Source organism: Lutra lutra, chromosome 9, assembly GCF_902655055.1.
Source record: "Lutra lutra chromosome 9, mLutLut1.2, whole genome shotgun sequence".
Lineage (NCBI taxonomy): Eukaryota > Metazoa > Chordata > Mammalia > Carnivora > Mustelidae > Lutra > Lutra lutra.
The window spans coordinates 114936264-114960505 of record NC_062286.1 but is presented as its reverse complement, the minus strand read 5'-3'; the positions used below and the strand labels follow the sequence as shown (position 1 = coordinate 114960505).

The 24242-nt window shown below is 53.5% G+C and overlaps 1 protein-coding gene across 5 annotated transcripts in view; it reads left to right on the top strand.

The window, feature by feature from the left end:
* Positions 1-13162: 13162 nt before the first annotated feature.
* The window catches only part of EBF4 (EBF family member 4), a 67860-nt gene continuing 56780 nt past the window's right edge, over positions 13163-24242 (top strand). For all 5 annotated transcript variants that reach the window (XR_007130164.1, XR_007130163.1, XM_047746046.1 and 2 more), the window contains exons 1-2: positions 13163-13599; positions 14110-14231. Coding sequence is in view for 3 of the 5 variants with exons in the window: in XM_047746046.1 (XP_047602002.1) it covers positions 13291-13599; positions 14110-14231 (431 nt within the window). In the remaining 2 variants the exon portion in view is untranslated. The remainder of the gene's footprint in view (positions 13600-14109; positions 14232-24242) is intronic.

Below are 24242 nucleotides of genomic sequence, written 5' to 3'. Positions count from 1 at the left end.
TGGTCCTCTGGTTCCCAGTATCTTAACAATATCATGTTCTCCACGTAAGCCACGAAAATCCCATCCAAATCTTCTGTCAAAATGAGACCCACTCTGGTGAGCATATCTGGTAACTATATCTTTCATTGTCCCTGCAAACGTATGTTCATAGTGAAGCAGTCCAGTTGCAAAAGGAGGCCCATAATAAAATGTAGATCTGGGCCCATGTTTTTTGTTTTGTTTTGTTTTGTTTTAAGATTTTATTTATTTATTTGACAGACAGAGATCACAGGTAGGCAGAGAGGCAAGCAGAGAGAGAGGAAGAAGCAGGCTCCCCACTGAGCAGAGAGCCCGATGCGGGGCTTGATCCCAGGACCCTGGGATCATGACCTGATGGGCCCATGTTTTGACCGCTCTAACCATTCCTGAAAACAGGCGCACCTGGCTCAGTCAGGTAGGCCTCCGACTTTTGATTTCAGCTTGGGTTATGATCTCAGACTGGTGGGATGGAGCCCCAAGTTGGGCTCCATGCTTGGAGGGGAGTCTGCTTGAGGTTCTCTCTGTCTCTCTCCCTATGCCCTTCCCACCACCCGCTCTCTTTCTCAAATAAAGAAATCATTTTTAAAAATTAAAAAGAGACAAGCATGGCCTGGAAATGGACACAGGGTAGGAGCTATGGGGAGAGCTTGGAGTGTCCCTGCACATTCTTTATGGGTATCCAAGATTGTGAGGTCCCTAACTGTTCTTTGTGCCATTTTTCAGGCTTGTGCTTACAGAGCAGCTTTGAGGAATGTGGTAATACCTTCCTCTAGGACAAAGAGCAGGCTTGATTATTTTCTGCTATAAAAGACCTGGGTTCCCCAGGCTCAGTGTTCTCAGATACAATACAAACCTACTGCATACACAGCATCCACTGAGGCCCTCCACGTTGCCCCTGTGGGACTTGGGGGGAAAGGGAGGCGATGTAAACTCTGCTTATGCTGCTTGCTGTGCCCTGAGTAATAAACTCCTTAGTCTCATCTTGGCCAGCATCCAGGAAACTGTAAGAGGCCAATTAATCACTGATCCACAGGAGAAATTCAGATGCCAGACCATGATGGTTTTGGCAGTGAGGATGTGTTGCTAAAGGAGACATGGCCTTTCTGGAAAAGGAAGGACCCTGTGGACCAGGCCAAGGGTTAAGAAGAGATTCCCTGGCATATGTTAGTGAATTCTCTTCCCACAGTGGTGGGTGGCAGGGTGAGGAGGGATCCAGTGAGGGCCTCCCAATGGCCTACCTGTTAATGAGATAAAGCAGGGAGAGATAGGATTGAAACAAGCCCCCGGAATGGCACTTTGGTTCTGGCTTACGCTCATCTGCGCAGGAGGTGGAAGAGAAGTCATGACAGTGGGGTGACAGTATGGCTCTGGCTGCTGAGTCAAAGGACTCAAAAACTGAAATAAATGGTATCGGTCAGTATGTTTGACACAGAACCTAACCTGAACCAAAAGCATTACACATGTATTTGGGTGAGCCATTCAAACCCAAGTGACCAAAAAACTTTGCTTGCTGGCAAGGACCTGCTCTGTCCCTCCATGCACCCCGATCCCTCTCCCCCCTCAGCTGCTTTGATGAAAAAGTGGAGTATGCTGGGAACTTCATGGAGGGATGGGCTCAGACATTTGTAGCTCTATAGGACCTGTCACCTTACCAAGCCTGTCACCACCATGTCCTGTGGATAGATGCAGCTGGGATGGCTGAAGGGACCAAGGAATGCAGTGTGGGACTGGGGCAAAATGACCCCGGGCTCAGGGGCTCTCTGGGCTGACACTAGAGGCCAGTGGTATGTCAACTCTATAGCCAGAAGCCAAGAGAAAATAAAAGCCTACCAGCTGTCCCCACTGCTGTCCCATGGGCTAGCCCCCCCCACCCCCCAGCACCTTCTGTTCTTCTCCATCCGTCCTCCACGCCCCCGCATCTCCCCAAAAGCCCCCCAACCTCCCCACCCCTCTGCCTTGGAATAGCATGATTTCCCAATGCCTGGGTGGTTCAATCAGTTAAGTGTCTGCCTTTGGGTCAGGTCCTGATCCCAGAGTTCTGGAATCCAGTCCGGCATCCAAGTCCTTGCTGGGTGGGGAGTCCACTTCTCCCTTTACCTGCTGCTCTCTCTGCTTGTGTATTCTCTCTCTGACAAATAAATAAAATCTTTTTTTAAAAAAGGGAGGTGGATAGCATAATCTCCTATTTCCTGTCACTGTTGCTACAGCTCCTGATTGGCACACACTAAACTCCTTGGTCTGTTTTTCCATAAGGTAAAAAAAAAAAAAAAAAATCACCCATCTTCAACGGCTGGGCTCTGAGCAACGTTTGCAGTAGGGAAGGGAAATTAAAGCCGCCCTGTAGCTGGGATCTTTGGGCCAATGCTCTGCGTTGGGGATGCCACTGCTGAAAATATAATTGGTATTGGTGCTTGTTCAGGCTAGTGCTGTGAGTGCCCCTAAGTGTCAGCGCATTTGCCCATTCGGAGGCTGCTGCTTGTCCACAAGTGATTCCTGAGCACTCCAAATGGAACAAACTACAGGCTTCCAAGAGGAGAAAGGTGAACGGGAAAATAGCCTCTATGGCTGCAATTACGTAAAGGCCCTTTCCGGGTACAACAGCGCCACCAGCCGGACACAGTCGTGAAGTACATCGCTTTAAAAAAAAAAAAAACAAGAACAACGGAAAAAACCCTACTACTACCTTGTTACTGATCCATACTGGTCCTATCACTTTACACCTAACGTCCCGCATTCTGGCATAGGTTAGCTTGGATTTGGCGGCTATCAAGAGAAGTGCACAAAAGGCCTTAACGGTCCAATGGAAATGCTTTATTCAAGAGTACAGCTGGCCTGCCCCTAACATAACCCGAATTGTACGTGGAAGGGTGGTAGCAATCCCTTTGGGGAGAACTCCCTTCCTCACTTCATCACCTGAAGTATCGCTTGCTAGCTCAGTGGGGCCCTCGATTCACAGAGGGTCCCCCAAGTGCCTGCCTGGTTCGCTGGTGGTTTGGCTACGCTCACCCCTGATGATGTCCACACTCAACCCCAGCACCAGCACAGCTCAATGTGCAGAACTCAAAGCAGTGCTGATAGCTCTCGCCGATACTTCCCCTGATGAAACGTGGCCCACTTTTACTGCATTGTGTCTTGTCATCAATGACCTAGCAGTCCCATGGGGGAGACCGGCAGATCAAAGACATTTCTCACAGGAGCTGTGAATTGGAAACAGATCTATCTGCCAATCACACACCCCAGGTCATTCATGGGAATGCCCATGGTAAGGACCCTTCTCTAGTATGACCTGCGGGATTCAGGCTGCCAACCCAGCCTGCGTTGGCCATACACCTGCCACCATTGCCTAGACCCATCATTGCACCAGACATGGCAACACAGCCACAATTGTGGACAGGACACAAAATAGAGAACTGTCTGTTTCCGTTGCAGAGGCACTATAAAACTTGTGATGCCTCCCAGAAATTAGACTGCTTGTCTCACTGTAAAGAAGCCATATCACATGGGGCACTGCTCCTGTCTGCTCCTAGATAACTGACTACCTCTGAATGGGGGTCCATTTTAGGTGATCGTGTTCCTACCTTAATCTGACCAGGAGACTGGCCACATTTCTGTGGCCCTCGTAACTGAGCCATGTGAAGTTTTGGCTTTTCACACTCTCTACAGCCTGACAGTGATGCACCCTTTGTCGCAAAAGCCACACAACAGGGGGCCCATAGTCAAGGTATCTGATGGCCATGCCATGCGCCTTGCCATCTGCAGGCATTCCATATTATTGGGCATTGGAATAGCTGCCTCAAAAATTACTCACAAGCCTCTGACTACCTCCCTCCTCTCCTTCTGGTCCACACACTTCAGTGAGACCGTGTGGTCACTGAGCATAGTTGTCCCCAGCCATCCCTCAGCCATTTCTCCAGTAATGATCAGGACAAAAGAGGGGGGCAGTTATATAGCCCTTTTCTGAAGATTTGGGATTCAGATTAGTCCTGGGAATAGTGCTTCCTTTTGTCCCCCAAGGACAACCCCAGGCCAGCCTAGCTGGTACAGCCTCTGGTTGTCAGCCTGGCAGAGGGGATCTAGGGGATTCAAACTTCACTCTGGTTTAGCCCCCTGGACTGTCCAATGGCTTTACACAAGCCTAGGTCATAAAGGTAATGATGACGTAGTTGAGTACACTGCTTGCCAGGTCCCCCTACGTGGGCCCACAGAGGCCAAGGTTGGAGATATAAGGGGTCTCTGTGCATTTGGTTCCACTCACACCTGGCCCCACCAGATAACAGGTCAGGGTGCAGTAGGGAAAGCCTGGAGAAAAGGCAAAGTGCTAGCTACTACTGAATGGACACTGGTCCCACAGGTGCAGAGGCCTGGGGACACCCCAGATGCCAGGAGGTGCAGGGAGGAAAGGGTGACTGACCTTCTCTGTGTTCCCCCAGTCTAGCCCCGCAACCTGGCAAAACCACCACGTGGTTTATACGAGTTACATTTCAGCGGTCAGCCTGACTGACCCCTTCTGGTTTTGGCGTCCTGTGTCCACGTGTTATGGAAACAGGAAACTCACATCCCCATGACTGGTCCTAGACTATTCGGTTGTGCCCTTTGCCAATGATGGTAGCTCCGAAATGCCGAACCTCCCCTTCCCTGACCTTGGACAAACGCGCCATCCAGTACAACTTTGTTGCAGTCTGACGGGTACAGATGCACACGCTTTTCATGTCACCTGAGTGTTCTTGGGTCATATATGGCAACCGAGGCTGCACCGATTTGGTGACACTGCCCACAGAGCTTAACCAATCTGCACAATGGAGATACCAATCAGAATTCACCGCAAATCTTGAACTGGGGTGACGTGTGTGGAGGCATATGTTTGTATGTGGGCCATGGAATGGCTCTCCGTTAGGGATGGGGATTACTTTTTGGCCCATCTACTGCCTCCCATCATTATTGGCAGTGATATCAAAAGTCGGTAGATTAATCTAAAACTCACTTGTGAGAATTGTAATGGATTGTAACCTGGGTTTAGACTATATCTCAACCATCTGAAATTAGACCTACTGTTCCCCCTTGGATCGCCCTTGGGACTCGTTCACTGGTGACTGAGTCTGGGACACTAGGTGGCCAGGTTGAAGCCAATACTCAAAGTTGGCCTCATTTTGATGCTTCAAGTTCTATAGATAGTAGACTTAATTAAATTCTGTATGAGACAGATTGAGCAGCTTTGGTCCCAGGCTCTGTGATCAGATTAATCAGCGTGGCGGACGGCGTGACATACTCTTGTGAATATTCAAGTCAGCCACGAATGTGCAGGGCCGATTGTTAGGAGAGGCAAACCACATCAGCCCTGTGCATCACTGTACATTTGTGCTGGGCATGCCAGGAATATAAGGCCCTGACTGCTGTGCTTCGGGTAGGTCTCGGGGTTGTGTGTGCAGCAAGCAACCTTGAGGTTGCTTCAAGGGCAAAGAGCTTGCTTATTGATTTCTACAAAAGGGGCAGCTTCCCCATTCTCATGCCGGCCACATGCACAGCGCCCAGAGGGCTCCCCTGTCTGGCCCCTGGAAGACTCGGAGGCCAAGGCAACTGATGCTGACAGGATGCTTTCACTACTTGCTATGCTGTGAGTAATAAAGCTCATTGTCTCTGATCCAGGAATCGTATGTCTTCAGCCAGCATCCATGAACAGGTCAACATTCACATCCAGTAACAGGTTAACTTATTAGCTTGAAAGCAGGGCAAGTTCAAATTCCAAACACTTACATGGTCAGTGCTAAAAAGGGCCTCAGGAGAAGGGCTGTCCTTGGGTGTTGGCGCTGTCTGCTTGGCATGCCAGGACTAAATACCATGGATGAGGGGCTTGCGTCACAGACAGTTATGGTCTTATGTGCTGGAGGCTGGGAAGTCCAAGCTCAATGTGCTAACCAATTCATTTCCTGATGAGGACGCTCTGCCTGGCTTGCAGCTGGCCACATTCTCACGGTGTCCTCCCATGGTAGGGGGAGAGTTCTCCCTTCCACTCCTCACAAGGGCACCAACCCTATGCGATTAGTGCCCCATCCTTGTGATGTCATTTAACCTTTACCACCACCTCCCAGGGCCTAGCTCCAAATACAGTCACGTTGGGGGCTAGGGCTCAGAACAGGAATTTCAGAGGGACATAAATATTCAGTCCATAACCAGTGTCATGCAGGTGTCAGTTAAGACTAGAGAGGACAGAAGCATTGAAAGAAATGTTGAGAACAGGAAGAAGTGGACTAATTACGGAGAAGGGATTCTGAGGGGTATGGCCAATGTTTTGGGAGGTGAGGAAGTGGTGGAGGCTGAGTCAGGGCCAAGGAGAAGCAGAGCATCATGGGACTAATTTTGAGACCAGGAGAGCCAACCTATGGAATCCACGGTTTGATAGATGAGTGACAGAAACAGTCATGAGAAGCATGAAAACAAAAACTTTTATTGAGTTAAAGTTATTAAAAGTCAGCTCTAGGAATACTACACAGAAGTGGGAAGACTCTTACACATGACAACATGGATAAACTTTCACAGATCTAACAATGAATAAAAGCCAGATACAAAAAACTCCACAGTGCATGATACCATTTAGACGAACTCCAGAATGGAGAAAACTCATTTATGGGGCACGCACTGACAAGAAGGAGGAACCCGAAAGACTGCTGGGATGTGGCAAAGGGCTTGTATCTTAATACAGGCAGGGGCTATATGGGTATATATGTGCAAAAACTTTATCGAGGTATACATGTGGTATGACTGCATTATACCTTAATTTTTAAAAATCAGCATTTTTTGAAAAATTTTTTTTAAAAATTGGGCTTTGGGCCAAATCGATTATCTACATACATTTCACCCAACCTGAAGCAATCTCACCAGTAAAAAGAAAGGCCCACATACAGCCTGACCCACCACTCTTTGTCCACCACTCTTATTCAAGTGGTAGGGGACTTCTATCACCGGGCCCACACCGGGGCATGCTAGTTTCAGTTCGTATGGGGCTCTGGAGAACCTACTGTGTGTATTTCTTCCCCACATGTCCAGTCACATCACATTACTCGTTTTAAATGAGCCGTAGCAGAAACATAGCTCATGAAAATCAGCAAATGCAGGGGTGCCTGGATGGCTCAGTCATTAAGCATCTGCCTTCAGCTCAGGTCGTGATCCCAAGGTCCTGGGATCGAGCCCCACAGCAGGCTCCCTGCTCAGCAGAACACCTGCTTCTCCCTCTCCCACACCCCCTGCTTCTGTTCCCTCTCTGGCTGTGTCTCTCTCTCTCAAATAATAAATATATTAAAATCTTAAGGAAAAAAAGGAAAATCAGCCAATGTTTACAAATCAGGTTTATTTTTTTGAGAGGTGGTTGTTAAACACTTAGCCATCACACCAATGGACCCTCGCCATCCCAGGCTTACCCAGGAAGTGAAGCTGAGGATAATTATGCGAGAATATTTGATTATATCAACTATGCCTACTTGAGTCTCTAGACCCCAAGTCCTTTTCACCCTGTGGTGTTTTCCAAGGACCTGGCTCCAACGGGCCAAGTGGCCACTGAAGGTTAAAAAGCAGAGGCCTTGGGGCGCCTGGGTGGCTCAGTGGGTTAAAGCCTCTGCCTTTGGCTCAGGTCATGATCTCAGGGTCCTGGGATCGAGCCCCGCATCGGGCTCTCTGCTCATCGGGGAGCCTGCTTCCCCCTCTCCCTCTGCCTGCTTCTCTGACTACTTGTGATCTCTCTCTCTCTGTGTCAAATAAATAAATAAAATCTTAAAAAAAAAAAAAAAAGCAGAGGCCTTGATGCTTTCTACCCCAGGAGTGGGTATGGGTGACGCAGCAGAGCAGGGCTGGGAGACAGGGGGAAGGCATGCTAAGCTCGTCTATTTGGGGCACCCTGTATGACCCCCCTCATACCTAATTAGTCGTGAGTTCCTGACCTCTGCCTCCCAGACAAATAGTCATCACTCAAGGATTTGTGCACCAGGCACTGTTCTGAACACTATGGACACCAGAGAAGAGACAGAAATCCCCAGCAGCAAGAGCTACAGGTCGGTCAGTGACAGTCCTTTCTCATGAAAGCATCTCTCTCCTCTGTTCCTCTCATTTCCCCCCATTGACCTGCCTTTGTTGAAGGTTTTCATTATCTCTTACCTGAATGGTTCCTACCCAACTCCAGGTCCTGTGGGAGGTTGGGGGTTCAGGGGAGCCTGAAGCTCATAAAACCAGAGAGGGTATGGCTCTTTCAGAAGAAAAGGACAAACTTTTGAATACATAATTATATATAACCATGGGAACTACTCTGCAAGGAGATATCAAAGGCCTTGGAAGGGGTCTGTGAGAATGAGGGTCCCTGAAGCTTAAGCCTCCTGGAGAACTGGCCTTTGCCAGGCCATCTCCCTACTTCACCCAGAACAAGGTGAAAAATGGGCCTCCTCCCACCCTCCTCTACTCCCCTCACCCCTTACCCTACTCTTACTTCCAACATGATGGCTTTCTTTCCTGCTGACCATCCCACAACCATAAGAAAAGGAATTTGCTCTTGTCCCATGTGTAAATATAATATATATATATAATATAATATATATATAATATAATAATATATATAATATAAAAATACATATTATATATTAATATATATATTACAAGCTAAAGTAGTTCCCTTCCTCTTCGTCAATGAGCATGAGACTGGTTGTCTTTGAGATGGTTTGTGATCAGTAGAAGTGTGGACAACCAGGAAAATGGAAGGGACATGCAGTCTTTTCTTTCTTCCAGCCTAGAAACTGGAGATGGGACCTCTGCTCTTTTGCCCAAGTGTTGACTCCCATTGTGTATAATTCAACACTGAGTAATTCAGCCTAGATTTGGGAGTGGGAGGGACCCCAAGGCAAAACTAACACATGTAGTGTGGGTCTTTCCCATAACAACGGGGGAAGTCAACTGGGAGGAAGGCTGAAAGCTGGAGCATACCCACCCAGAAACCTTCTGAGATGGCCCCAGGCATTTTCTTTTTCCTCCTGGAACATGTGGGCAACCGTATTTAGTGGATGCTTTAATATTTTTTTTTTGTCTTCTCGTTAATGCCTATCAAGAAAACTTGACCTTGAAGTGGATCCAAGTAACTGACGCTCTGGGACCTCCAGGGGGCGCTATGGCCCAACACACAGCCTGGCCGGGAGCCTTCTACCTAATACACCACCTTAGATCTGTTTTCTGTCGTGTTGCATCCGTGTTTGAAGAGAGTGAGTTCTGCTGGTTTTCTAAAACACTGTTTGGGGTCTCCTGGGTGGCTCAGTCGGTTAAGCATCTGCCTTTGGCTCAGGTCATGATCCCAGGGGTCCTGGGATTGAGTTCCTCATTGAGTCCCTCATCAGGCTCCTTGCTTGGCAGGGAGTCTGTTTCTCCCTCTCCCTCTGCTGTCCCCCCTGCGTGTACGCGTGCTCTCTCTCTCTCTCTCTCTCTCTCTCTCTCTCTCAAATAAATAGATAAACAAAATCTTCAAAATACAGTTTTAAGGCCCAGGCTTCCAGGAAAAATGCCATGCTCCTCCACATCACCTGTGATGTTGCAGGTGGAAGCTAAAGGCTTCCACCTTGAAGCAGGTACAGCAAACGCATTCAGCTCCCACCGACCTTTACATGCACTGTCTTGATCTCAGGCTCGGGCCCTTCTTCCGAGCTGCCCCAGTCCCTGCCCCTGCATCTCTAACGGCCCAGGTCACTCACTCTGGATAAGTGAGTGTTCACAAGTCTCTCACTGCCACACTGTGATGCCCAGAAAACACAAAACATAAAAATGCACGCAGAGCTCCAAGAACCAGCCTTGCTGGGTCTAAAGTAAAGATACTTACCTCCAACCACAGGGACTGACTCAGAATTTGCTCACTGGCCTTCTACCTGCTGGCCCAATTGATGTCCTCATCACTCAGCAGGCTTGCCCCTTGGTCCAGTGGCTCTAACCCAGAAAGCCGTTCTCTGGGACTCCAGACCCTAGGAAGCCACCAACACCATCCTGGTTGATTTCTTTCTAGTCCGTGTGGTTAATAGAGAACAGAAAACTGTCCAAGTAAAGAGCCCTTCCAAGATGACTTTAGCTCAGTGCCACTAAGTCCTCTTTCTGCCCCAAGTCTACTTTGGGGAGAGTCTTCCAGAACCACGAAGATCTGCAACAGCAAAGCCCTTCCACCATCATGAAAAGGAATGCGGACTCTGCAGCCTCCCAGAGAAGAAAGGCGGGGCAATAGTGAGGACACTGCCCCCCCCCACCCCACCCCACCCCCGCTCCGGAGAGAACAGCCAGGTGAAAGGGCTGGTGTTTCCAAACCTGTGTTTGGGAAAGAGTAAGATCTTCAGCGCCAGGCAAGAAAGGGAATGGAGGGAAGACTGGCAAGAGACAGGTGGATCAGGCATCAAAGGGCTTAGACGGTCCCTAAACTGGTCCCTAAATGTCTACTTGGGGAGCCACTAGAGACAATTGTAAGTTTCTAAGCAAGTGACGGCAGGTGGACAGAGGGTGATTGGGGTGGGCTGCTGGAGAGAGGGGGCTAGTATCAGAGATGAGCTCCTGCCCCTAAGCCTGATGGATATCAGGAGAAGGTGCCATGGACAGACACAGGGAGGAGGACGGGAGGAAGAGCTGGGTTGCCAGACCAAGCGGCCTCATTTCTGGCTCCGGGGGATAGAGCTATTGTGTTAGGGACCCTCTGTGGAGGCAGGTGCTTCCTCGAGAGTTGAGGCCAGCTCTGTGCTCACCAGGACTGGCAGAAACAGGATGGAGGCCCACACTAGGAGATCGTGTCCCCAAGACGGCCTCTGAGGCTGCGGACCAGCACGAGCTCTCTGGCAGGGGGGAAGGAAGAAGGAAGCATGGCCCAGCAGCCTGGGGCACTCACAGGAGCAAGAGAGGCAGAGAGCTCTGGTCCTCAGGATGGCTTTCCCTGGGGTGTGTGTGGGAAGGAGGAGGGCTGGAGAGCCCAGGGCTGCAGGGAGTCAGAGAGCCTGAGGCCTGAGTGCAGTGCACACAGCGGCAGAGCTGGAAGGGAGCCAGACCATTAGGGCTCCGGGAGTGGCCTGATGGGGGCTGGCAGGACATCCTTGGTGGAGTGCTCCTGGGGACTCTCAGAAATAGGAGGGGCACAAGTCGAAGGAGGAGGCGGGGACAAGGGGAGAGTTCTTTTAAGAATGGGGAGGTCTGAGCTGAGGAAAGGAAGACCAAGATACAAACAGATCAGATGGGGCAACGTCAGGAGATGCAGAAGCTGGGACTTAGTAAAGAGGTCCCTGAGCCTGCATGTTTAGTGGGGGTCCAAGGAAAGAATAGAATGGGCGATGAGACTGAGAATGGATGGAAACCACGAACGGCTGAGAGAGACAGCGGGATCTTGCCACCGTTCCCCGGGCCCTCTCCATTAAGTAAGAGGTAGGCTGTCTGCTGGAAATTTCGAGAGCGAGAGGTATGTTTGAGGGTTGGAGAGAGGGGAGAAGCAAGTATGGAACACTGGGGCAGGGGAAGGTCTCTAAAGCAACACTTCCCAAATGTAAGTGTACATGAATGCCCTGGGATCTTGTTAAAATTGGGTTCTGATTCAGCAGGCCTGGGTAGAACCTGGGACCCTGTATTTCTTTTTTTTTTTTTTTTTTAAGATTTTATTTATTTATTTGACAGACAGAGATCACAAGCAGGCAGAGAGGCAGGCAGAGAAAGCGGGGTGGGGGAGGGAAGCAGACTCCACGCTGAGCAGAGAGCCCAATATGGGGCTCGGTCCCAGGACCCCGAGACCATAACCGGAGCTGAAGGCAGAGGCTTAACCCACTGAGCCATCTAGGCGCCCTGCCCGACCCTGCATTTCTAACAAGCTCCCAGGTAGATCTGCTGCTGGTGGTCCAGGACCCCACTGAGAGGAGCAAGGATCTAGAGTCAAATAAGGAAGTGGAGAAAGAGTCTGGCAGAAGAATTCACCTTAAGGAGAGACCTACCTTTGATAATCTCACCCAGGGTAAAAGCTGACACTTGGAGAAGTCTGGATGGGAGTCACAGCCCCTGCAGGTAATGGGAAAGCGGACATGGAGAAGGAGGGATGGCAAAGAGGAAAGAAGTCAGGAGAGAAGGTAGGGGAGCCTCTGGGATGATAGGAGGCGTGGCAGTGCCCCCGGGGCTCCCTATCTAGGTCATTGTGGGGTGGACCACCCACTGCACACTTGGAGACCCTCCAACAGAGGATAGGAGTCAGCTGGGGCAAGAAAGTGTTATTCCAGGGTTATCTGAGAGAGCAAGCGGCAGGCATGGCCGGCCACCCCTGTGCTGTTCTGCAGGAAAGTACTGGACTCATTCTAGCTTTTTCAAAGCTTGGCCTGGACACATCAAGCCAGAATGTGAGGTGAGGAGCACACGCAGCTCTGCCCTAGGAACAAGGGTGAGATGATTTCTGTGCCAGAAACTTTAAAAAAAAAAAAAAAAGGAATGAAATCTGCAAATCTGCGAAGGAAGGGGAGAAAGAGGAAGTGCGTTGGGCTCCCAGTCCTAACTCTGAGCCCTAAGTGTCTAACTTGCAATCAGAAATCAAGAGGTTTCAGAAAGGCACAGGCTGGAAATGAAAATGTTTTGGGTTTAGACAACCCGGGGAAGGGGCTGAGGAAGGCCACTCAGCGGTCTGGGGCCCAGGCTCCGAGAGAGGGAGCTTTGAGTCCTAGGCTGAGGTTAAGGCGAGGTCAGGTTCGCCAGGGGAAATGCAAGGAGGACAGTAAGGGCAAGCAAAGAACATCAAGAGTAAAAGCTTGGAGGCGTCAACATGAGCAGCAACTGCAGGCACAGGGTGTCAGCGTGGGGAATCTGGCGGGTACTTGGGAGAGGGAGGTGAGGCCAGAAGCCCGAGTTCTGTCCCACCGCGACCCCGAGGCTGCGGAGGTTTCTGAGCGCGGCGTGGCGCGCTCCTTCGGCTTTGGCGCGGCTCCCTCGCAGCGCAGCCCTGGCTGCCCCCTGCCCGGGCCTCCCAGGGCCCGAGGGTCCCTCCAGCTCCTCCCCGCGGCCTCAGTCAGGCCGCAGCCCCCAGCCCCAGCGACCGACTCGCCAGGATCCGCCCCGCCGCGGCGGCCCGGGCCCCGCCGCTCCTCCCCCGATGATGTCACGTCCCCGGCCGCCCCTCGGCCGGCCGCGCCGCCCCGCCCCCGCCTCCCCCGGCCCCCAGTCCCCTGGGCCCGCCCGCTCCCGCCATCCCTCCTCCCGCCCGCGCTCCCTCCCTTCGACTCCCGCTCCCCCGGGAGCGGCGGCGGCGGCGGCGGCGGCGGGATGGCCCGGGCCCGCGGCCAGGCCCCGGGGAGCGGCGGCCGGCGGCGGCCGCGGCGGGGCGGCGCGGGAACCGGGCCCCGGGGGGAGTCGGCCGGGTTGCTGCTGCTGCTGCTCCAGGTGCTGCCGCCCGGGGCTGCGGCAGGGCCGGGGCGCCGGGGCACGCGGGGCTCCGGCGGCGGCGGCGTCTGCTGGCCCGGCGCTGCCCCTGCCTTTCCCCGGGACGCGCGGCTGCTGCTGCTCCTGCCGCCGCTGCCGCCGCTGTCGCCGCCGCCGCGGAGCTCCGCGCCCGCAGCCTCCGCCTCCCGGATGGTAATCAGCGCCCCGCGCCGGCGCCGCGGGCGGGCGGGAGGTTGGGGGGGGCGAGGGGGAAAGGGCGGGCAGCCCCGCGCCCCCGCCTCGCCGGAGGCAGCTCCCGGGGCGCTCGGGCCCCCCCTCCGACGACCGCGGCCCTGGGCAGCCGCCAGAGCGCGCCTCTGGGGCGCCTCCGTGCGGACCGGGTGCCGGCTCCGCTCCCGCCCTCCCCGCCGCGCTCGCAGTCCGCCCGCCGGCGCTCAGGCCGCGGGGGAATCCCTCCATCTCCCCGCCCCGCGCCCCGGGAGGGGAGGGGACAGCGCCGGCGCTCGCGGACCCGCTTTCTCCGAGGGAGCGCCCGGGAGGCGAGCGCGCACTGAGACGCGGGGACCCGGCGCTGCGCTGCGCTCCTGGAGGCGCCCGCTGCCGTCGGGTCTGGCTGAGCCGAGCCGCCCGCAGCCTCGGCGGGACCGCATTCCCGGAGGCGGGGGCGCCCACCGACCGCGCGCCCTTATGTTCCCCGCGCAGGACACTCTGCCCCGCGGCGGGCTGAACCTGAAGGAGGAGCCGCTGCTGCCCGCCGGCTTGGGCTCTGTGCGCTCCTGGATGCAGGGCGCGGGCATCCTGGACGCCAGCACCGCGGCGCAGAGGTAAGCGCTTGGACGCGCGACCCGGCGCGCTGGGGTTGGACGACACCGCGCCACCTTCGCGCAGCCTGCTGAGCTGCTGGGGCGAGGGGTGGGGGAACCCTAACTCTGGACACTCGCGGCAAGCTCTCCCGCCCACCCTTCCCCGAGCGCCTCTGCTTGCTCCTGAAGCTCTGGGGCGGGCCGGGGCGGGGCTTCTGCCGCCTCTGCCGCTGTCCCAGCTCTGATTTCTGATTTCTAACTGTCGCTCAGGGGGCCCGGCGGTCCATGACTCTAGAGTAAAAGGTGGCCTCGCTGCCCGCAGTCCCTGAACCATGACCCACAGCCACCGGCCGTCAAGTAACAGGCAACCCCTCCTTCGTGGGCAGTCCCAGTGCCTCTCCTGGTCCAATTCGAGGCTCTCTGCCAGGAAAGGCACAAAAACCAGCCCCCTTTCTGCTTTCCCACGCCCCTCAGAGTTGAAGGAGGGGTGCGTGTGGAGCCAGAGAAGAGGCTGGAGGCTGAAGAGTGGGGAACAGGCGAGCTGGACAGTCGCCTTGGCTGGAATGATTGGGGCTCAGGCCTGGCGCTCAGGCCCCGCCTCTCCACAAAGTGGTTTCCTGGGGGGTCCTGGAGGAGGCAGAGGGTCCCTGGGAGCCTGGCATCCATGCCAACGCCTTTGCAGGAGTCTGGGCAGAGGGCCTGGATAGGGAATGGACTCTTGGGTTGGAGAGGAAGTTTAAATGGTTTGTTGGCCTGTCCGCACAGCACCCGACCATGGACTTTTTTGTGCCCCTACTTGTGAGCGGTCGTGGGGCGCTGGTATTGGGGGCGGGGGGAGTCAGATATCCTACTGGAGTTCTCAGTGGTTAAGACTAAGGTGCTGCAGACTCTGCAGACCCCTGGGGACCTGGGAACTGGGCTTCCCCGAGGTCTGAGCCGCTGCTGGAGCAGGAGCCTGAAGGGATTCTGCAGGAGGGTCACCTGGGCACATGGGCCCAACATTCCCATCCTGGGCCTGTTCCTCAGTGGTGGCTTCTAGTCCAAGTCCAACCTCAGCCCTTAACAGACACACATCTTGTTTCCTGCGCCAGCCAAACCTGTTCCTGCACTCCTGTCCTTTGATGACTGTCAGAAGGGAATGCTGGGGGGTTCTTCCTGGAGCTCATCTCTTCAAGAGGAGAGGGGCTTGCTATGAATTAATTTACATAGTTTTATTCATGATATAAGTATATTCCAGAAAAATTGGTAAGCAAGAAACAAAATTCTACCTTTCTGATACAACTACTGTCAACACTTTAGTGTATTTCCTTCCCATCCTTTTTCCTATTCACGTGGGTTTTTTTACTGGGCTGTGCAAACAATTCTGTATCCTGCCAGATTTTCTGTTGGTTCTGTTTTTGTATTTAATTTGAGATGGTCTGTTCCTTAATGGGGGCTCCGTCATTTTGTCCACCACCAGCTGTGGTGAGAGCTCCTTGTAAGAGTGGGTGAAGAGTTCCAGGGGGACCCCTGAGGCTTAGGGTTCCTGTTTCTCTCTGACCAGACCCTCTGTCCGTGTCAAGCCAGCAGGTTTGATGGGGGGGGGGAGCAGATACGAAGGAGGTGGTGCTCTTGTAGCCTGTATGGGTTCAGAAGTGTGGGGATGGGGCCCTTTCCCAGAGGATCTGACCATCAGCAGTGTGGTCTGCACGTGGAGGAGGGGGTTCTTGAGTGTCATTGAGATGTCCTATCTGAGTCCTGGGGACCACATCGCTGGGACTCAGAAGGCTTCCCCAGTTGGAAGAGGGGCATTTCTTCAGGCCTGGGCTTCTTATTTGCAAGTCAAGAGACTTCTCTGCCTCAGAACACAGATTGGGAACACACCCCTGCCCCCTTTGGTTGACTCTGGACCACCTCCTTCCACTGAAGAGCAGGCTAATCCTTTCTCCTCATTCTTCCCAAAGTGGCCCATTGTATCTCCCATTTGTGTCTTGATCCCCGGTCAGTCCAGCCGGTCCTCCTCGGCTCAGGTCTTTCCATCCTGAAACAGCAGCAACAAACATTCCTTTCCCCATCCCTACCTCCCTCTTCAACCTCTACCTGACTTCTGTCCCGGTCACCTTTGGGAAATTTGCCCAGGAGCGCTCTTCCCCAAGCCTGCTTGGGATCTGACAGTCATCTTTGATGCCTTGCCCCACAGCCCCCTGATGGTCAAGGCTCCTAGATGTTTCTTCATGTCTGAGGTCAACTTTTAACAATGGCTCACCCCTGTCCTTCACCTCTTTCCTCCCTGGCTTGAAGGTTAATCTATCCCCGTTTACCACTGCAGCCTGCTATCCCACTGCCCCAGCCCCAGGCTCTCACCTCTTCCCCAAAACCATCTGCCATGTCCCAGGGGGACCAGAGCAATATTTTTGAAGAACTCTGCTCTGATCATGTCCTTCTCTGATTAAAAACTTCAGTCACCCCTCCTTCCTCCCAGATATTCAGCACTCAGGGCTTACCATTGTCTAATCCCAAACTCCCTTCTAGCCATTGGCACAATACTTGGCATCTAACAATGCCTCTTGTTGGCCCCAGCACCCACCTACCCACTGAATAAAATCTTACAGTCTTGGGGACCCACTGTACCCCAGCACCTTCTGTATGTGTGCCCTCCCACCTGGACCTCAGGAACAGTTCTCAGCACTGCCTAAGGATCCTGGCCACAGCCCAGAATCAGCAGTGCCCCACCAGCCCGTGCCTTTCTTTAGGGCAAGGATGGGGGCTTATTCGTCCTTGTGTCCCCAGCACCAGGACAGGCTGGAGCAGTCAGCAGAGAGGGGGGCAATGAGTATCTGCTGAAGGAAATAGGAGTGCATGTTAAGTTCCCAGATCCCTTTTTGTTGGGCTCCCCTCCCTATGTTGGTGGTCTTCAGCATCTACCTGACTCCAGGAACCAGATACTGGGTGGCGACTGCTTTCCAGCTTTATGATGCCAAGTTTTACAGAAGGTGGAGATGGAGGAGACGGCCCCAAACCTGCCAAGATCAGTGAGGGAGGCTCTGCCAACAGGAAGGGAAGTTCTGAGCAAAAGAAGGGTAGGGGAAGAGAGGGGCTCCATGCCCTTGCCCTGGAGGCAAGAGGGAAGGGAAGGGAAGTCTGGCACCTCCAGGGCTGGCAGGATCTTCCCAGTGGGGAGCTCTAAACAAGGACCCCATGCCAGCCCCAGCCTGTGTTCCTCTTGCTGGGGTGCTCAGCCCAGAAGCAACTCTCCTCTCCTGATGGGATTCCCGGCCCAGGGAGACCCCTGCAGGACCCAAACCCGCCCTCTCCCTCCAGCAGGTCCCAGTACACAGGCCGGCCCTGAGAAAGCCAGCTGGGCTGCCTTTCCTGTAAGCAGCTGCAGGCTAGCCTCCCTGCTAGGAAATGCTTTTGTTTGCTTTAATAATTAATAGCCGCTCCTCAGCCTGGGACCTGGCAGGCAGGCCTATGGGTGGGTGGCGAGGGGGTGGGCAGAGAGAAGCAGAGTGGGCAAGCTTTAGGTGGAATGGAGGGCAAGAAGAAGGGTGGGAGAGCTAGCTAGTGAGATCCTTTCCCTTCCCCCACCCCACTGGGGGTGCCTGGGTGGCTGAGATAACTTCCTGTGGCAGGTGAGCCTACCCACTGCCCAGCAGCAGAAGTAGGGAATATGAAGCAGCCCAAAGCCTCGCCTCCCGCAGACCCCTCCAGACACAGATTCAGAGCCTCCAATTCCTTTCTCTGCCCGCATGGTCAATGTGGGTGTGCCCCAGTGGGTTGCTGCTTTTATCTTTCTGGTCTGTAGCACAACTAGGGGCTGGGCCTGTTGGGCTGGGCAGGGTTAGGCCAATGGATCTTGGCTGGGACCAGGAAGGCCAGGCCCAGTTTGATGGCTCCCAGCAGTCCCAGGGGCCCAGGGGAGGCCTGCAGGGAACAGGGCCAGTGGGACACTTGGAGGAATAGCGGACACAGAGATAAAAGAGACCTATGTAGTGGGCTGGGATAGGGCTGCAATTATTAGCAGAAATTTTAGGGAAAGGCGAGACAAGGGATGAGATGCGGGAGACATATGCTTTTTGTTCCTTCTACCTCTTGGGGGAGCCTCCCGCCCACTGCGGATGACCTTAGGGCTTGTCCCCATTTCCCCAGCATCCCAGATTCCCAGGCAGATCAGGTCCAAGCCAAGGCACTGCTCAGAAACTTGGGCTATCAAGGCAGACAAGAGTTAGGTCAGTGGGGGGCTAATGGGAAGGGAGAAGGTCCAAGGATGCCTTTGGGGGGAGGCAAAACTCCAGCCTGGGCCACTGGTCCTCTGAGGGACTTGGGATGCTTGTTTTAAATTATTTGTATTTTTTATAAGCATATAGTCAGGCATGTAAGGAGCCCCAAGTGACCTCGTGAGGACAGAGTTGAGTGGTGCTGTGCTCTCCATACTCTAACCCCGTGGCAGGGTCCAGCAGCTGCTCTGGTGGGTCCTGCCCTGCCCTGGGAAGGAGCGTCTCCAGGGACCACTGGGACCCCCACAATAGCAGCCAGACAACCCTGCAGCCCCCAGCATGTCCCCACCCACATCCCCCAGACACAGGCCACCTGATGGCCCCTGCCGGGAAGGTCAGGTTTGTCCTTGTTGTCAACTTTAACCTGGATTCCCAGCACCGTACTCCAGAAGCCTATGCACACCCACGCTTGCTACAAAGCACGTGTCCTCAGACCATAAAGTAGCTGCGCACACCGACGCTTGCCTGCCACTGTTGCCTTTTAACTCACGGGCCATTCTAGAACAGAAGATGGGAACGCGGGTGAGCAGGCCACGGTAGAAATATGAAAATGAGCGCTTTCCCCTCCTGTGTCTGGGTTCTTTAGTACAAGAGCAAATGCCCCGCCCTTGGCACACTCCAGAGTGGATAGGAAACTGTTTTGAGCATTTTGTTGAAAACAATCTTTTTAAGAAAGCCAAGAGATGTGTAATTCTTTTTGGAACCTCACAAAAGTGATGAATGTGGCGGTTCTCACCATTCAGCTGGCTTTATCTGAGAAAGGCATCTGTGTGGCATGCTTCGTGCTCTAGTGATGCTAAGGGAACGAGATATCTCTGAATTATAGGCCCCAGCAACTCATATACCTGGTGAAGCCATTCTTATACCTGTCTGCCAAGTTGCAGTCAGTCCCTTGGGCTGTAGTCTTACCGGCTTCTAACACACCGCAGGCCTCTGGATGGCTGGTGGTTGGTACCCCGCCACCTTGGTGAAAGGTCTGCTTCTGCTGCCAGCACCTGGTTCTGGAGACTACCTTAGGCTGCCGGAGCCTGCTCTGCTCACTTGCACACAGGGCCAGGTGTGAGAAATGACTGAGAAATGACTTCCCAGGACCTCCCCCCGCCACCCCGCCTTCCACCAATGACTAACTGAAGTTGGTGGATAACTACCCCAGCTCCCTCCTCCAAAGCACCTGCTCTATTCTAGACTGTTTCCAGAGCTCCCAGCAGGACTGAGAAGCTGCAGTGGCTCACAGTGGTGACTTGCGGCACCCTTTTACGGAGTGCCTCTCCTTCTCTTTCTCATTCCCCAACCCCAGCCCTATGTTTGCTGGAATCACTTCCCACTTAAACTGTTTGCATTTGAACCCTTGCGTCTCCAGACTTCAGGGACTCTACTCCTGCTTCCCTTTTTCCTTTTAGATAAGGGATTCTTATCCATAGATATCCTTGCACTTGCTCCGTACGGCCCAGTGGGAGACTGCAGAATCAGAGACACAGGCCTTCATCCACATCTCTCTGTCTCTAAGCTAGCGTGAGAGCCGACAGCAGCCACACCTCCCGCCTCCCACACGTCTGCACCCAGCAGGGGCTCTCTGACCTCTGGGCGTCCCCTGTGTCCATTTTCTGAGCTGTCTGCGTGTATCTCTCTCTCTCTTTCTTTCTGTTCTTTAATCCTGGTTTGTTTTCTCATTACAAGAGCATCAGCTCTTCCCAAGGGGGAGAGGAGCTGAAGTCTCTCCCCTCCCCAACCCTCTCCTCTGGGCCTTGTCCTTTATTTAGGCGTGCAGATTGGTCCCCTACTGCACGGTGGGGGTGGAGGCGCACGGGGGAACAGAGCTACCCCCACATTCTTGCTGAGGTCCTGATCCTTCTGTCATTGTCCGTCTTCCGTCTCTTGTTCGCAGGAAATACGATAATGACTTTCCAAAGCAAAACTTTTCTATTTCACCTTGAGCCTCTCTCACTGGTCCAGCAGGAGTATGAACAGGGGAGACTGGAGAGTCACAGACCAGGAGCGGCCCTGGGTGTGCCCTGGGTCTTGCCCACTCTGCAGTCCTCTCCTGGTCTTGTGGTTTGGTGGGGGGAAGCTGGAGCTGTAATACTCATATTGTTCTGTCCTTGATCTTTATGGTAACCCTGTTTGGAAGCTGGAAGCTAGCCACCTGTCCCGTTGTTTTGCCTGGATGGGTGTGAGCCCCAGAGGATGAGGGTGCCTCAGACCCACTCAGCAAGGTGGGGGGAAAACAGGATGATGCCAATGCCAGGCTGCCTTAGAAGAAGCAAAATGAGCTTCCCCCAACCCTCCGGCTTTGGGGTGGGACAGGCACGTGAGGCAATGCAGCCCCCTCCCCATCCCCCAGCCAGCAGCACTGGATACTGGTCCACAGGCCCCAGGCAGCAGGCAGCGGTACCTGCCCTCTTTCCTCTCCCTGGGTTTCCTGACCTCTCCCCCCAGGAATCCCCTCTTGTATGGAGGGCAGCCCTGTGGAGGGAGTTCAGCTTGGGACCTGGGCCAGACTCCCCAGGTCTGGTCCTTAGAAGCCTGGCAGGAGCTGGCAGGCAGCCAGGACCCAGGACAGACTGATATTTGCCAAGAGGGATGGTTGAGAGAGGGAACTCCTGCCAGCATCACTAATTTACTCTTGGCCTGCAAGTCCAGGGATGTCTGTGAAGGAAGGGTGTATAGATCGGTGCAGGGGATTGGGTTGTTGCTCCGCATCGACCCCTCCCCTGTGAAGGCCCCTTTCTCTGTACCTTCCAGCCCTGCCATCTGAGAGCCTTCCAGGCACCTCTCCTGGTCTAGCTGACGGAATAAAGGGCAGAGTGAGAGATCTGGGAGGGCTCCATGAGCCCACCCCCTTCCGCCTTTTCTCCCCTCAGGTGGTTCTGGAACCTGACCCATGGAGCTTCTCTCCCCCCTCCCCCCAAACTGGTCCTGGGGCCAGGAGGAGGAGTCAGGATTGCTGCCTCATTAGCATATTCATCAGCAGTAATCAGGGACCTGCTGTGATCAAAGCTCTTCGGGCTTCCCTGCCTCTTGGCAAAAGGGAAGCTGGAGGGTCAAGGCTTGGACTTAAAAGGACTTCTTGCCCTAAGGGGGAGGGGAGGAGAGGGCAGAGGAGGTGGGAAGCTGGAGGGAGAAAGGGGCACCTGTAGAAAGAACTTTTGATGGGGAAGAGAGAAGGTGACCGTGGTCCCCTCCAACTTCTCTTGATCAGAGACCAGCAAGACCCATCACCCAATCCTGAAATCAGCATTTCACCAGGACCAGCAAGGCTCCCAAGCAGGCTTAAGGAGGTGGAACAATTGTTCTTTGAATGTTATGTATTTACTGTAAGATGTACGAGTAAAAACACAAGCGTCTCAAGCCAGGATAGCCCAGTCATTATGGTTTTTGCATGAAGCAGAGTAAGAGTAAGTTGATTTAAAATTATAAGAACAGCATTAAGGAGTGATGCATATGGCAGATGTTTCCACAATGGCATGTCCCTGATGGGACTCTGGTCTGAATGGTTCAAGGCAGCTGTGCCATCCTCATGCTCTCCTCTGCATCCCTGCAGGGGTTTCTCGCTTTCCCACCCCACTGCACCCTCCCCATGGGTAGCATCTTCTAAGCCCTACCGGGCCTCAGAACCTTCTGGTGGCCTTTCATTGTATTGCTCAAGACTTATCCCTCAGCAAAATTGGTGCAAAAAAAAGAAAAAGAAAAAGCTCAAAATTCAGGAGTGTCAAACAACAAATGCACATTGCCTCACATAGTTTCTCAGAGTCAGAAGTGAGGGAGCAGCTCGTGCTTCTCCTGAGGCTGCAGTCATCTGAAGGTGTCGCTGGGGCTGATCTTCTTCCAAGGTAGCTCATTCATACAGCTGGCAAGCTAAGTGCTGGCTGTGGGCAGGAGAGCTTGGTTCTTCTCCACCGAGACCCTCCACAGGGCTGCTCGAGTGTCCTCACAACATGGCAGCCAGCTTTGCCCCCGGGGGCTGATCCAATAGAACAAGGCAGAAGCCACCATGTCTTTTATGACCTAACCTTGGAATCATCTGCCATCACTTGTGCCACATTCTATTGACCGCACAGACCAACCCTGATACAGTCTGGGCGGGCACTACACAACAGCAGAAATACCAGGAAGTGCGGCTCATGGAGTGCCATCTTGGCTACCACACATGAGGAGAACCAACCTGAGTGAAGTTATGGAGGGTCTACTCTTGGAGGGTGTCCCAGGGCCCCCTACACACACTTGCACATGCTGTGAAGCCTCATTTCCCAGCAACGGTGGCCATAGTTGCCTTTTGTAGAGGGAGGGTCTAAAGCCATGAGAAACCTGAGGAACCGTCTTTTCAAGACGTTGGCCCAGAGGAGACAGTCTAAACTCAGGACCTGGTTTTTGTGTCTCTCCAGACTTGGCACTTCCAATACAACCTTTTCTTCTCTTCACTTAACTTTCTAGAATCCATGGTCCAGCCACACCAACCTTCACATGTACAGCCATTCCTCATGCTCTTTGTTCTGCCCCTTTCCCTGTTCTGTTGAGCTCCCATTCATTCCTCAAGAACCAGGGGGAAAGCTACCAGCTCCACGAAGGCTTCTGAACCTCATTTCTCACAGAAATTCACTTTTTTCTTCCTTTGTTTCTAGAGTTGTTTTGTTTATTTGTTTGTTTGTTGTTGTTTGTTTGTTTGTCTTGGTCATAGCCTTCTGTATCTGTCTTCCCTCCCTTCCAGGCATTTTTTTTTAAGATTTTATTTATTTATTTGACAGAGAGAAATCACAAGTAGGCAGAGAGGCAGGCAGAGAGAGAGGAGGAAGCAGGCTCCCTGCTGAGCAGAAAGCCCGATGTGGGGCTTGAACCCAGGACCTGGGATCATGACCTGAGCCGAAGGCAGCGGCCCAACCCACTGAGCCACCCAGGCGCCCCTCCCTTCCAGGCATTTAATTCTAGCCCCACTTAGTGCCTTGGGTCTGAGACTTGGTACATCGCTGGGGCTGAGGAAGTATTTGGAGAATGGGGCCTTTGTTTTTCTCCTCCTGCTCTTGCCTGGCCCTGGCTTGTAAGAATCATTTCTTTTTCTTTCCTTTTTTTTTTTTCCTAAGATTTTATTTTTAGGTAATCTGTACACCCAACATAGGGCTCAAACCCACAACCCTGAGATCAAGAGTCCCATGCTCCACTGTCTGAATCAGCAGGACACCCCTTCTAGGAGTCATTTCTGATGAGCCAGGAGACAGCTCTTGGCGAGGCTAGACCAAAGGGTGCTCCTGCCCAAGAGAGCCAGGGTATATCTTTCCCACCCTGTGAAGGCTGGTCCCTGTATTCCTGAGGGGTGCACCCTCTGCCTTCAAACATAGCCCAGGGTCCGGGCTGGGCAGAGCAATGGCCCTGAGCCAGTTTAATGTCTCTGAGAGCCTGAGGGACATCACCATCATCTCCCAGATGATGCCACAGGCTCATGAACACAGTCGTGGGCTGGGGTACCATGTGGGACATTTAGTCCAGAACCTCCTAGTTGCCCCCTGATGCTCTAAAGGGCAGTCACAGGAGCCTCTGGTCAGTTAGATGGGCGGTCCATACCTTTGGTTTTAGAGATAGATCAGCCTTTCAAAATGTGGGGCCCAGGGAAAAGCTTGGGAGGGGGCCTGGCAGGGGTGGGTGTCTCGGCGGCTGCCCACTCTGCCCCTTGTTCCCAAGGGAGCAGGCAAGGGTGACATCAGTCCGGGGAGCCGTGTCTGTAATTGATATCCCGGGCAGGGATGGAAGGGCCCCAGCCCACCTGATTTCTGGTCTAGACTCTTGC